Source organism: Lichenostomus cassidix, chromosome 9 (genome assembly GCF_008360975.1).
Source record: "Lichenostomus cassidix isolate B80296 chromosome 9, HeHo_3.0, whole genome shotgun sequence".
Lineage (NCBI taxonomy): Eukaryota > Metazoa > Chordata > Aves > Passeriformes > Meliphagidae > Lichenostomus > Lichenostomus cassidix.
In genome coordinates this window covers 16,929,349-16,942,658 of record NC_139490.1, presented here as the reverse complement: position 1 = coordinate 16,942,658, position 13,310 = coordinate 16,929,349, and the positions used below count along the sequence as shown (strand labels likewise).

General features: G+C 39.5%; 1 protein-coding gene across 1 annotated transcript in view; it reads right to left on the bottom strand.

Annotated features, from left to right (window-relative positions):
- FARSB (phenylalanyl-tRNA synthetase subunit beta) overlaps positions 1-13,099 on the bottom strand; it is a 35,593-nt gene extending 22,494 nt beyond the window's left edge. Inside the window, exons 1-13 of the mRNA XM_085069660.1 lie at positions 12,952-13,099; positions 11,939-11,994; positions 10,850-11,004; positions 10,249-10,321; positions 9,853-9,968; positions 9,330-9,480; positions 8,024-8,132; positions 5,753-5,823; positions 4,411-4,472; positions 4,273-4,324; positions 2,723-2,784; positions 2,108-2,315; positions 1,604-1,684 (exon numbers count right to left, since the gene is read on the bottom strand). Coding sequence (XP_084925786.1) covers positions 1,604-1,684; positions 2,108-2,315; positions 2,723-2,784; positions 4,273-4,324; positions 4,411-4,472; positions 5,753-5,823; positions 8,024-8,132; positions 9,330-9,480; positions 9,853-9,968; positions 10,249-10,321; positions 10,850-11,004; positions 11,939-11,994; positions 12,952-13,009 — 1,254 coding nt within the window. The 5' untranslated portion in view covers positions 13,010-13,099. The remainder of the gene's footprint in view (positions 1-1,603; positions 1,685-2,107; positions 2,316-2,722; positions 2,785-4,272; positions 4,325-4,410; positions 4,473-5,752; positions 5,824-8,023; positions 8,133-9,329; positions 9,481-9,852; positions 9,969-10,248; positions 10,322-10,849; positions 11,005-11,938; positions 11,995-12,951) is intronic.
- Between the last annotated feature and the right edge of the window lie 211 nt (positions 13,100-13,310).

Sequence of the window (13,310 nt, the reverse complement as noted above, 5' to 3'; positions counted from 1 at the left end):
AAAAAATGAACTACATTAATGAATAAGGAAAAACTTTAAAAGCTTGACTATGTTATATGTACTGTTTCCTCAGCATGGTACTATGACAGGTCTGAATACCTCTGTCAGACATCAGCACTGCAGGAGAAAATACAACTTATTGTCTGGGTTACTTAAATGAGTTAAGAACAAAATATTAAAACTAGCATATATTTTTCCAGAATGAGATTAAATTTTGCTTTTGAAGCTCCGTGAAATGTGAAAGTGGTACAATTTTATTTAGTCCATTCATATCACCACATTTGATTGCAATACCTGAACTTTTCAACTACCAGAAGTGTTTCAGGAGCCTGAACTGATGCATCTTAAAATATTGAAGTAAATTATCAAAAAATAATCTGCAAGCAGATCACTCTCTCTCTTTAGAGGTTGTGTACTTTCAAGGATTTATACCTCCAGCCATCTAGTAAGTTTAAAGTTCAGGAAGAATTTGAGAAATTCCACAGAGATTTTAATAGGATATGTGATGGTAGCTCCCCATATGCTAAAATGTGCACAAATTGGACATTCAGGCAAAGGCTTTGAGCAGACCTTGCAACAGAAATTTTTTTCTGAAATGTATAGTATATTTTCAATAGCTGACTATGCCAATTTCCACAGACGAACAGTTACCATATACGTTTGGAGGCCATGAGAGTGTAATTAACTTTTTTGGGTTTTTTTTTAATATTAGAGCAGGTTCTCTGATCCAGTTCACAACTAAGGGATATAAACAAGTGGCCATGACAAAGATGTTTCCTACTGTACATCTTATTTTAGGTCAACAATCCTGCTGTATAATTTCCATACTACAAATTATGCCAGCTGTTAGTATTGCAATGGCATTTGATGCTGCAGAGTCCTAATTCTTGGTCAAAGACAGCTGGCTTAGCTGTAACAAGTAATAGCTACAACCAGTGCTAACAATTCTATATTTCTTATCTCTATTTGTTATCTATATTCTCTGTATCTATTTGTTATCTGTATATTTAAAAACCTACCTGTGGTGAAATTTACAGAGGATTTTATGTCCTCTTAGTGCATTGTAACTTTTTAATGGGTATTCTTAAAATAAACTCTTTGCAGACTGAATAATTACATACCAGCTGAGTATCTAATGCAAGGAATCGTGGGCAAGTGACATTACTAAAGAGAAATATAGAAACAGGGAAATCTCAATAAACTGTAGTAATACCCACCAGAAAGTACTAAATTTTAATGTTGGTTTTCCAGATTATTGAACTCTAGTGAATTTCACATCTGGTGACCAAAACCTTGAGAGAAATTTGCTGTCTTACAATTTTATCCTATCAAATTAAACTAAAACCAGTCTTTCAGCAGCTATTTCCCCTCTATATTTAGAACTACATGCCACATTAACAGCGACTCATTTAATTTCTCTGACCTACAAACTCCCCAAATATTATACTATTCCAAAGCCCTAGTAAACAATCAGCTGCCAAAACAGTACTGCATAATTCTGGTACATTTATACAACAACATACTTCAGACTATCCTCTGCAGTTTTGATTGCATCACTGTTCCAACATGCAACTAAGAAAAATATGAAATCAATGTAATATACCAGGGCAAAAGTGAGTGCTTCAGTGAATCCAGCAGCTGCCAAGTCGTGTCTCAGAAGTTCTGCAAGCTTATTGAGGGGGAGCTAAAATGAAACAAAACAGTTTTTAGCTTCCATCTAAAAGCATTTTGCTGTTCTTTCCCGAGGTGATTGTGCCTGTTACATGATGGTGAATTCACCAGGGAGGGACTACACTTGTGTGCTTAAAATTTTTGAAAGCATTAGCCAGCTGCCTTTAGGCTTGCCTGAGGAAATGAATCTCCCAATTAGAGACTTAATATGGGCTCTCTACTTAAACCCTGTCTTTTTTCAAGTACCAGCAACCACTGGTCGTGGACTTATTCAAATCAGTGGGGCATCTGTTTTGTATCCCATCCATGGTAAATACTTCTCAAGGCAAAGCATGTCAAAATATTTAATTCCTAGGTTCTGTTTTCCCCAAAGCCCTTCTGGCATGCAGCAGTCATTTACTGACAACAGAGCGTTCATTTGAAGGGGCAATCTTACTTGATTAGCTATGGTGTACGTTTTCGGAATCACCATCTGAATGTTGTTATAACCATAAGCTATTGCTGCATCTTCTACGATATCACAGGCATGGATAATGTCTGCTCTGGTAGGAGGGATTTCAATCTCTATCTGGTTCCCATTCCCTGTGACGTGTGACTTCAAACACATCCTGGTCAGCAGCTTTGCCAGGCTTGATGGAGTTTCACTGAAACAAAACAAGAGAGTGGTAATTTATGGATTTTGCACTATATCGACTGGCTTTGTAAAAGTCGTCAGTGTTTCCTCTGCATTGCCTCATATCCTGAAGAATCTGCAAGTGCTTTATGGACTGTACATAGACTTGGTATCCAAACAGAACCATCTCAGATTCTGACTCATGAAATGGTCACTTTACTTCATAACAGTTATGGGAAGCCATAAAGAATCATTCACTTTCTCTGAAAGCAAGGGAAGAACTCTTTAAGAGTTGATCTAATTATGCAAGATAACCCCCACATTTTTGACAATTTAAAAATCACAGTCTAAACATTTTTAAAACAATACAATAATCAATGTCTTCTAGTACCTTTGTCATGGTTAATACAAACTATGTTTTCATTTGCAGTAACACACCTGATTCCTATTTTCTTGTTAATGTGTTCAGGTTTCACCTTCTCTGTTCTATAAGCCAGTTCCTAAAAAGAAAGACAAAGTTTTTAAGAATATACAGTGCCTGCCACTTCTACCTAAGAGGATTCATTCTTAGTAATCTAGCTTCTAATTGCCAGACTAAAATGACACCCACAGAAGACAAATGTGGAATATTAGGCTAAACTTAGCATTCTAAAGTTAACAGGATTGTTGAAAATATACTCTAGTATGTGATGGTAAAGCTGTTCTTGGTTAAGCTGGAAGGTTGAATGCAGCATGAAATCCCTGTTATTGAAACTTCCGATAATTTCTCATATATGCAAGTAACAGAGTCACTGAACATTTCTGGTGACCAGTTCATCCTAAGTCAAAGCCCTAAAGCACAGAATGGTCATGCATGAGATCTCATGGTCTGGCACAGATCAAATGACTTTTAAGAGGAAAAGGAAAGAAAACTTTCTTTATTGGCACACAACTATCTACCAGTATTTTACTTAGCAAGTGTGCAATGTATTTAAGAAAGTTATTTTGCATGTATTTCCATATTTCATGTGTTTTTAAACTTCTTGATATAAAAATCCTTAAGAACCGTAGCATCTGAAACTTTGGAGATTGTTTTCTCTGTTTTATGTAGGGAAGCTGCTTTGGTTACTGCAGAGATTTCTATTTTGTTGGATATCTTTTCAGTATTCTACACCTTTCCTCTGCTGACTAAAGCTGACATTGTGAAAATAAAAAGCTAAAATGACACTAGAAAACCTCTCAGCAAAAATAAGTTTCTTCCCTTCTAAACAGTTGGTACTTGCTTGACACATCTGATTTTATGAACTCAACCAGATCTGTCTTCAGTTACTTTCAGGAAACAGGATGAATTGCTTTCTTTATACTTATTAAGAGAACAAAAATGTAAGACTCCATTACTGCAAAGAGGTCTGTCTGGGGCTCTGAACTGCACTCAAAGTCAACATTCTACCTAACAGACCTTTACATATTTGGTGTCTGTAAAGTGAAAGACTGAAAAACGTAGTGTTACAAGGTTATTTTAACCGAAGGGCACTAAAGCTTCCAGATCTGGTAAGTACATTATGCTGAGGCTGATTTCAGTTGTCCACAGGCTGAAGACTGAAGGACCTCTTCCTGCATTAATTTTTCCTGATTTGGAACACATAGGTTTTAAATGCTTTAGACACAGATTATGACCTTTGATTGCAATCTTTACTTGTTCCTGAAAAAGCTCCTATCACATGCACTCTAAACCATAATAGTGTATTTTTAACCTCATCATAGTTCAGTGGAGCTTCAGAAGGAGCTTCCTAGACAAGGAGAAGCTGGAGCTGGAGCTGTTTTTCATGGGGTTAGAGGAGGCTCTGGCTCACTAACACAAGCTAGTGCCAAGCTGGGTTTTTACACTACACATCAGAACCAGCACATGCTGCCACTGCAGAAAAAGAAAACAATGTCCCTCTTAACCAGACTTTGTGCAAATAAACCTCTCTCCTAAGGACACAGAGATACTTTTATGTTGTGCTTACCGGATAGATGTGGGTCTTCCCATTGGGAGAAACTACTTCTACTGCTTCAACACTGAGAGAGACAGAAAAGTATAAGTAAAAATGTTTTTATCACGTGGCCCAAATGTAATGTCTCTCTGCCTGAAGATTTATACTCACGTGAATGGCTTCTCACAATATTCACTGAACATCGTGACTATAACATCAAGAACGATTTTTGCCTACAAAACAAATAATCACACTGAAACCAATCATCTCCCTGTGTTGAAGTAGACAAAATATCTTAACAAAAAAACAGGGAGAATGTCTCATTTTGCACCCTCTTCATTCTATGCTATTCAATAATAACTAATTTCATAGCAGTCTAGAACACTAAATTGAATTTTAAAATAAGTTTTCCTTCTGATGCAGGCATTTGTGCAAAAACTTGAAAATCTTTGGTTTTCAAGGTTCTGAAGCATCTGTGTATCTTTTCTAAACTCTGTTCTTTAGACACACAGGGTTTTTATTACTATTTGGAGCTGGGCCTTCCTAACCTTCTGCCTAATTAGTCATTTTACTGAACTTCAAGTGTGAATGGAGAGGTTGAAGGACTGTGCATTGTTTAGCAACACATTATCAGTTATTATTTTAAGAGATTAGTATAATGGAATATAATAATGAGATTCAGATGAACTTCTCAATCTACAAGGGGCTTTTTTTGATGCCTGACAGTGTAACTTCCTTCACATAAACAGAACAGCACTATATTTATTTTCAATATAAAGACAAGCAGTAGCAAGAAACAGTTATTTATTAGTTTGCTTAGAAGCTACTCCCCAAACTGCAAATTTATTTGTGCTATTAACATATCATTGTACAGCAGGGTAAGTTAAAAGCAGTTTTGCTCTTAAGCATCAAGTTACACACTTTAGGGAAATTATCAATGAATGCACAACCTATATTCAAGAACAGGCAATTATAACTCCTATGTTTTCATGCTTCAGCTTTGAGTTACAGAATTTGCATATGGAAAGACTTGAATTTAGCACTTATTTGCAAAGCATCCCTGCTTGAAAAAGATAACTAAGTAGAAAAACTGTTGTCTTTCTTCCCTCAGCCCAAATTTTCAGTAGGAGACAAAATGATTCTTTACAAAGAGTATTCTGCCAAAATAGCCAGTCTTAAGAAATTTTACTCTTCTGAAAGCCTTTCAGATTTAGAAAAAGAGCTCAACAAGAACAGTCTCTAATTTACTTGAATTATGTTCTCATGCACGCTGAACATTTAGTGTCAACATAAAGATACAATAAAATAAAAATTCCATGAAAACACAATGCTATCTACAAAAACAAGCCTGAAACTGTGTTAAGGGAGCTCCACAGTCCTACAGCTTCTGTATTGGAAAGTTGGTTCCATACAGTAAATGCATTGCTGTTGTAGGTCTTTGTATTTGAGCTCTATTATCCAAAGGGAAAACAATTATATTAATGCATAGCAAAAGCAGGAAAGATTAATTTACCTTTGTAATATCTGTGCCTGTACATTCAATAAACACATTTCTGGTATTTAGGGTTATTTTTGTATGATCTCCTAAAACACGTGAAAACAAAAACATGTTAAGAACTTCTATTGCAATAATACTGATACTGACTCATTTTGTATCAGAAAGACCACAGTCATCTTCCACAGCTTAAAAAAGCCACTACCTACTGTACCAACACTCACAGCTGTAGGCAGAAGAGCAGTTCTTTTTATTTTTGAATGTATGAACCAAATGAAAGGAAAAAGGCAGATCAGACACACTGACTGGGTTATGCTTTACACTGCAAGACACAGGAATCTACAGGTATCTTGGCACTCAGCTGGGAAAGCTACCTAGCAGAACAGTGGCCATCTGGTGTTAGCAAAGGGGCTTTGCACTACTACAGCATCCCATCATCCCTGGATTTAGTCTCACATTTGCATCAGCTGTGTGATGTGAGTCATTTCCTTGGGCAGGAATAAATGAAATGGTTTTTTAAAAAGTGATTTAGACTAATGACTATCAGTAGTCATTCTGTGATCTCCTGACACTGTCTGCTGATACACCATAGGTTGCTCTACATTAGTGATTTAGGTCCTAGTATGGGTCCCTTCTAGGCATGAATTTGTTTTGCCTGTACTAGGAGTTATGATGAAGCACATCCCTGCTGCACTCAAAACTGCTTATTGCCTGGAAGAAGCACCTGAAGTGTCTCTTTTGCAAACTGCATGCAAAGTCCCCCAGTAGTTGGTTCCCTGCAGAAGTGGGGTCTGTTAGTAAGCCACAAGCAATCTGGAGAGCTGCACAGAGATCTCGCTCTGCCTGTTAGGTACAGATGGGCCTGGAGTGAATTCCATTGCTGGGAACTATGCAGGAATGGGCATACACAGTCGTAGAACTGTGTGGGATCATGCCAAATCCAACCTTTTTGTCCTTCTTGCCTTCCCTTGCATGATTCACTAATGCAGCTGAATCCCACCAGTGATATCCACGGACATTATTGCTTCCTTTGTTTGACCCTGAGTCACATTCTCTGTTTTAGTTCCCTACCTGAGAAATGAGGTCACAGCTAGACTGGAAGTTAGGTGCACTAAAGATCCTAGGACTGAAGGACCTGGTAGTCCTTTAGAGCTGTGCTGTATCTCTTTGCAGGTGGAATCTATCCAGCATCTCTGGACTTGCTTCAAAGCAAATATAACCCTTCACTTCAGTGCTTGTAGATAATCCAAACAACCAATACAGATGTTTACACTGCATTATCTGTTTAAAAAGCACCTCTAGCCTGGAAGCCTCTCTTAGACACTGCTTTCTAAAGCAGAGGCAGGTGTTAAATTTAGCTCAACCTTTTTAATTGATAAAATATAAACAATAAACAATTCTTATGCATGGAACACCCCCAAGCTGGAATGAGCCTAACAGAGAAGGATCAGGCACAGTGGTTGACACCATCTTCAATTCAGAACAATTGTTACCAGTCCCTGCCAGAGAGTTTGAGCTGCCTTTTAAGAAGATTTGGGTTAGCTGGATAAGGTCTATTAGCAAACATCCATCCAAAGAGATTATCACTGCAGATTTATTGGTTAGTGTAGGGAAAGTTGCTGATTCCTGGCCTATATTTCAGTATATTAGGTATAATGAAATATCTTTCTTAAAGGAGTAATCCTTGTCATGCCATTAAATGGCTTCAGTAAACGTGGTTCTCAAAATCACCCACGTTTTTTTGGCATTCAGAGGAAACCCATGTTTAGAAATAATGCAGAATTAGTCTAGACCAATTTATTCTTTTTAAGCCATTAATGTCTCCTGAAATCACTTGTGTGATCGCAATAGAATCCATAAAAACCAGCACACATTGCTAGTAACTTCCCTGCTGTGACCTTCTGAAATAGAGTACAAAGTTGCAGTTATCAGTTACAGTTATCAGTTCAGCAAATAATTTCTTTCAGGCTTCTTTCAGCTAAACAAAAGGCTTTCCTAACGGAAGTTCCTGTCACAAGCAACTTTATTGAGTTGCAGAAGGGTATGAGAAGCTAAATGCAGTAGGACTTTTACATCCTTCTGATAAAGATAAGAACACCAGCAGCCTAGGGAGTGAGCAAAAAATTAGGCTGCCTTTAACCTGAAAGAAGGAAAGAAAACTATGAAATTGTAAGTGAAATAATTTTAAGAAAACACAATAATCCCTATGACACATCAGTGTTTCTGTCAGACACTAATTCACACACAAAACAGCAGTAACAGTGTAAAGCAGTCACAGAATAATCTTACCATTGATGATTGGTGGCATGGACAGAACAACCCCATTGCTGTCATAAATGATAGGATAACGTGGCTTGTTCTCAATCAGGTGCAAATAGTGCCGAAGGTGGCTGTCAGTCTGGAGAAACAAAGCACAGCCTGAATTTCACTTCAGCTCACAGGTGAACTTCCACAGTCACAATCCTGTTTTAAGGGGAATTTTGAAGGTGGGAAAGATTTGGCTTAGAGATAGGTACTTTACTAGCAAAGGCTGTTTGCCCCCAGCAGCAGGAAAAGTTTGAAATGAGAGAACTGGATTTTTGGTTTTTTTCAGAAGTGTTGAAGATTATTTAAGGATTCTCTCACACATGCATAGGCCATGATGTCCAAACAATGTCTGCCAGCTGTTCACCACAGCAAACAAACATTGCAAAACATCTTTAGTCTATAAGAACTCTTCTTATAAATTATAAAAATCAGCATTACAGTACTTTTAGTTATAAATTACTGGATACTGATAAATTTGTACTTGAATTTGATTCAAATTTTACATTTGTTCTAATCACATAGGTATGTGTTGTAACAAAAGCTCAATTTCTTTTCCATATCTTTTGTTTCTGAGCTCTCTTACACTTTAGTCAGAGGCACTTGAGGATTTGTCTTTATGACCACTATGTGTTCCAGCAGAGCTGTATATAGTAATGACAGTGATAAAGAGTATCATTTTCAAATGCTGACATTGGAACTGGCCCACATAAACATTGTAAAATCAGACTCGATAGAATCTTCTCCTAGCATTTGCCTGGTTTCATCAGGATGCTGGGCAAGAAGCAGTGCCAGATTTAACCTGAGCCTTTTACATAGCCATGCTTGCCCAATATGCAGTTGGGTAAATAATCCAATATCTTCCCCAAGTAAACCGGCCAAATGAAGGTAACATCAAAATATCTGGTAGCATTTACCCTAAACCTTTCCCACCTTTGTACATCAAACATCTGTAGGTAGATAAACAAGCCTTTTACAGTATTATTAAGAGCACTACAAAAAGGAGTTTTCATTTTGATAAATCAGAAGGTTTCTATCAAACCCACCATTCAAAGAGTTGTTCTTAGCCCCAAAATACCACTATGTACCTTTCATGGACAATAAAAATAAAATATTACCACGCATTTCCCATGAATAAGCAAAAAATGGAATGTTCACTAGCTGTAAAGTTATAGAAGATAACTGTTTCATTTGTAAGAACAACTTTTAGTAACAAGGATATGAGAGGTATTTAGCCTTGGAAATTTATCTTTCTATATTTAGTGCAACAAGTCTTAAAAATCTCACTTACCCTATACAGATCCATAATTTGTGAGGCTGTATACTCCTGGGATTGATTCAAAGGCTTAAATTTAATTTCAGAAGGTGGTTTGGCTGTAAAAGTAAATGGACCTGAGATGGTGTCCAAGTCATGGGTACCTATTGCTACTAATGCTCTTTTCCTAAAAAGAAAAAAGGCAAAATAATGTTTTTACTAGTAATACTTGGAGCTTCTTAAAATATGATGCCCTCTACTTCTAGAGCTTGCTGAAAAAGTAGGATAATTTTGAGAAGCCTAATAATTATTTCACGAATAACATTTGAATAAATGTTAACAACACAACTGGTCAAGGCACATCCAATGGGAATCTTGCATGAGCTAAAACAGCTATTTATGCTGAACAAGGCAAAGAAGTGAGAAGGATCAAGAGAACTGCTGTAGAATATTTTCCTTGGTGTAACCATAATGCCTCTCTGCAGTAGGGATGCACAGTCTTAACATGCTAAAATCATACACAGAGACACTAGACACTACTTTAAATTTAAGCACTAACCTGCAAATATTTTGGTGTAGCTTTTCTTGGAGGTCGATGAAACTGTCATAACGGTCCTTGGTGAAAGTTATATTTCGGAGGACGGCAGCTACAGCATGAGGCCGGATCTGGACAGTCTGTAATTTACAAAGCAACATGTGAACTTCAAGTGAGAAAAGGAAACTTTGTTTGGATTTGCTACTACTACTTCACCCAAAACAATTTGTCTATTGTTCCTCCCCCTCCTCTTTCCTAAGAATAAATCACACTGAGTAGAGATATCTACATTTCTTTAGCTCTTATTCATTCTGCAAATAAGATTTTCAGTCTCGCTGCTCTTACAAAATTGTACTGATATGGATCTTGCTACTTCAGCAACTCTCAATACATTTACAAAGGTGCAGTAAACACTTTTACCTGTTCAGTGATAATCAGCTTCTGACCTTCACCCTCAGCTGGTATTATCTTTTCATACCTAGGGAGATTTATCCTAAAACAAAAACACAAGTAAGTCTGCAGCTGAAAGAAAAAAAGTTCCCGAAATGTAGGAAACTTTAGAAATGTAGCAGCAATTGTATATAGAAAATTTTCTTGGTAATATTTCTTGACATGTAACAGCTAACTGTTCAAAACTTGTTTTCTCTGAGATGGTAAACAGATTAATTACTAGAAAGGAAGAACTCAACAAGATAAAGTCACTGCAGAGAAGTGAAATAAATTATTTGTTCTGATATTTATTACAAAGGATCACAAGGAGGTTTCTCTGAGGGAGTTGTTTACAGAGGATAAGTCTCAAATGGAATAGCAATTGAAAATTTTTAGATGCAAAACCCAGTAACATTCTAGTCTAGTCTTCTAAAGTTATGCAGGAGATCCTCTCTAGAGAAACATCTGATTAATCTGATCTACACATGAAATCATACTCAAAATCCAACCAAGGAGGAAGTTTGCTGACCTGATACAGATCCATATTTCAACAAATAACAAATGACACAAAAATCTCACAACTCTGCCTTACCTTTCCTTAAAGACCTGCAGTCCTCGGACCAACCCCTCCAGGCAAAGCAGATCATAACGGTTGGCAGGAACATCAATTTTATAGAGAACGACTTCAGAGGCACCCTTTGCCTTTTCTTTCCCTTTTTCTTTACTTATAATGTCCTTTTCAGATGTCTGAAATTAAGCAAAAATGTGACTCTAACCTGATATATCTTAACATTGACAGGACTATGATAGGGACATGAGAAACTGTATTAATTAGAAGTTTAACAGTGTAATTTGCATTTATAAAGCAAATGGATACAGCAAATACGAGAAATTATATAAAACCTTTCTCAAATTCAGAAACTGTAAAGCAGTGTACCAAAAGAAAAAATCAGTACTAAAATTTTAATTTTAAAGAAAGAGATTACAGAAGCAAGAACCTCCAGGCTGTCAGATCCCAGCAGAGATCTGAGACCTTACTTTTGGCAACAGATCAGCAAATGGCTTGTCATAATCAAGTTTATTCTGAAATCAAGCATAATATATGATGTTCAGGTGTCTTTTGATTAACATCACTAGAAGGCCAATAAATTAACATTAAAAAGCAAAACCAAAACAGGTCTACTTGAACAAGATTTCCATGGATAAGAGTTATCAGGGCTAGCAAATCTCCACAAGTACAGAATCTCAAAATGTTAAATATAAATTAGTTATGACTCCAGTAGCAATGTCCAGGACAAATACATTTTCTGTGGATATTGCACAGAAGACTGCATACCAAAAAAAGCCAAACAGACCTTGTAAAACATGACCAATACATGCTCTGTGGCAGTATTTATGATGCTAAATAAAATGTGGCCTGAGACTGAAGATCAAGTGGTACAGAGTGCTGACCTCCAGAAAGTATAGCAATATGCCATCTTGGAGCCTCTTGCTTCCAAGGCAGTAATTTTTGAATGTCTGAGGACCTTTTTCCAGATTCAAAATACCTGCGTTAATACAGCCCAATTAACACTGTACAAGGGGATATGCTGGAAATAATGCTGTACAAACTCCTACCAAATATAAATGCTGTCAATGCGCTACATCTACTCAAAAAGCAACAAATAAAAACATTACTTACAATTTCATCAAGCTCCAAACCAAACTCAAAGCAAAGCTCATCAAATTCTTCATCCGCTGTCAAGGAAGAAGATGAATTTTGGTTAATAAGCGGATCTCAGACCTAATTTTTTTGTTTGTGTTTGGAATGTTTTCAAACAAGACAACAAACGTTAGATAGATTTAAAAAAGGTAAAAGTAATTTAAATAATTTTGCTTATATTTTCATCTGAGTATCAGCTTCTTTAGTATGCATGGCATTTATTGACATGGTATTCTCACAGGGAGGGCTTCTGAGCTTTGGAGCTGAGCTCCTCAGGCAAGTTTGTCAGAACAGCTCTGGCCTGAGCAGATGATGAAGACAGGAGGGAATAGCTGGGCAGCTTCTGCCAGCTGCTCCTGCTCTGAGTAGGCAGGTTGCTGTACAGAGGTTGCATCAACCGTGACACGTGAGTCACACAGCCCGAGCTGGCAATGCAGATCTGCACCGGGCTGAGGAGCCACAGCTCCTGTCTGCTCTACACCACCGCGTGTCCCTGAACGCTCCTTCAGCCAAACACATCTTAAATCGCGTTCCTGAGCCAGCAAGGAAGGGCTGAATAAACCCACGCTACTCACTGCTCGCTTTGCCTGCTCCCACCTCTCCTCTCTCCTTTTTAGTTTAACCAAATCCTAAAACTAGACAGTGAAACCCAACCAGGAACCGCGATGGGGAGACGAGTGGTTGCGATTTCCCGAGAGATCTGGGCTCAAGCCATGGGCTGAAGGGGCCAGGGATGACACCTGGCTGTGCCTGGCGTGCCGCAGGCTGGAGAGGAGCAGGCGGCACGGAGCCACGGGCGCTCCTGGCCGGCGCTTCCCCGAAGGTCCCGGTGCGGACACGGGACACGCGGAGGGCGCGACCGGCGGACCGTGCGCGCTCAGAGCTTGGCCCGGCCGGGCGGGCAGTGGCGGAGGCGCCGCCGCGATGGCAGCCCGGGGCCGCGGAGCCCTGCGGGCGCGTCCCGCAACACAGCGAGGATGGCGGGCACTCACTGTAGGTCCTGCCCAGCGCCTGGAACAGCAGGTCCCGCTTCACGCTGACGGTCGGCATGGCGCCCCGGCCCGCACCGCGCCTGCGCCGCGCACCCGCCAGGCCCCGCCGCGCTCCCGCCGGACTGCCCACGGGCCGCCCTCAGACCCCGGGCCGCGCCCGCCGCCCCCCGCGCTCCCCGGCGCCGCCACACCGCGGCCGCCCGCCCGTGGGGCTGCTCCACCCGTGCCCTGAGCCCGGGGACGGGGCGGGCGGCGCGCCGAGCCCCGGCAGCGCCGCGGGCAGCTACGGCGGTGACATCAGCCCGCGGCCCGGACCCCGCGCTGTCAGCGGCGCTGGGCGGGCGGGGCAGCCCCTGTGG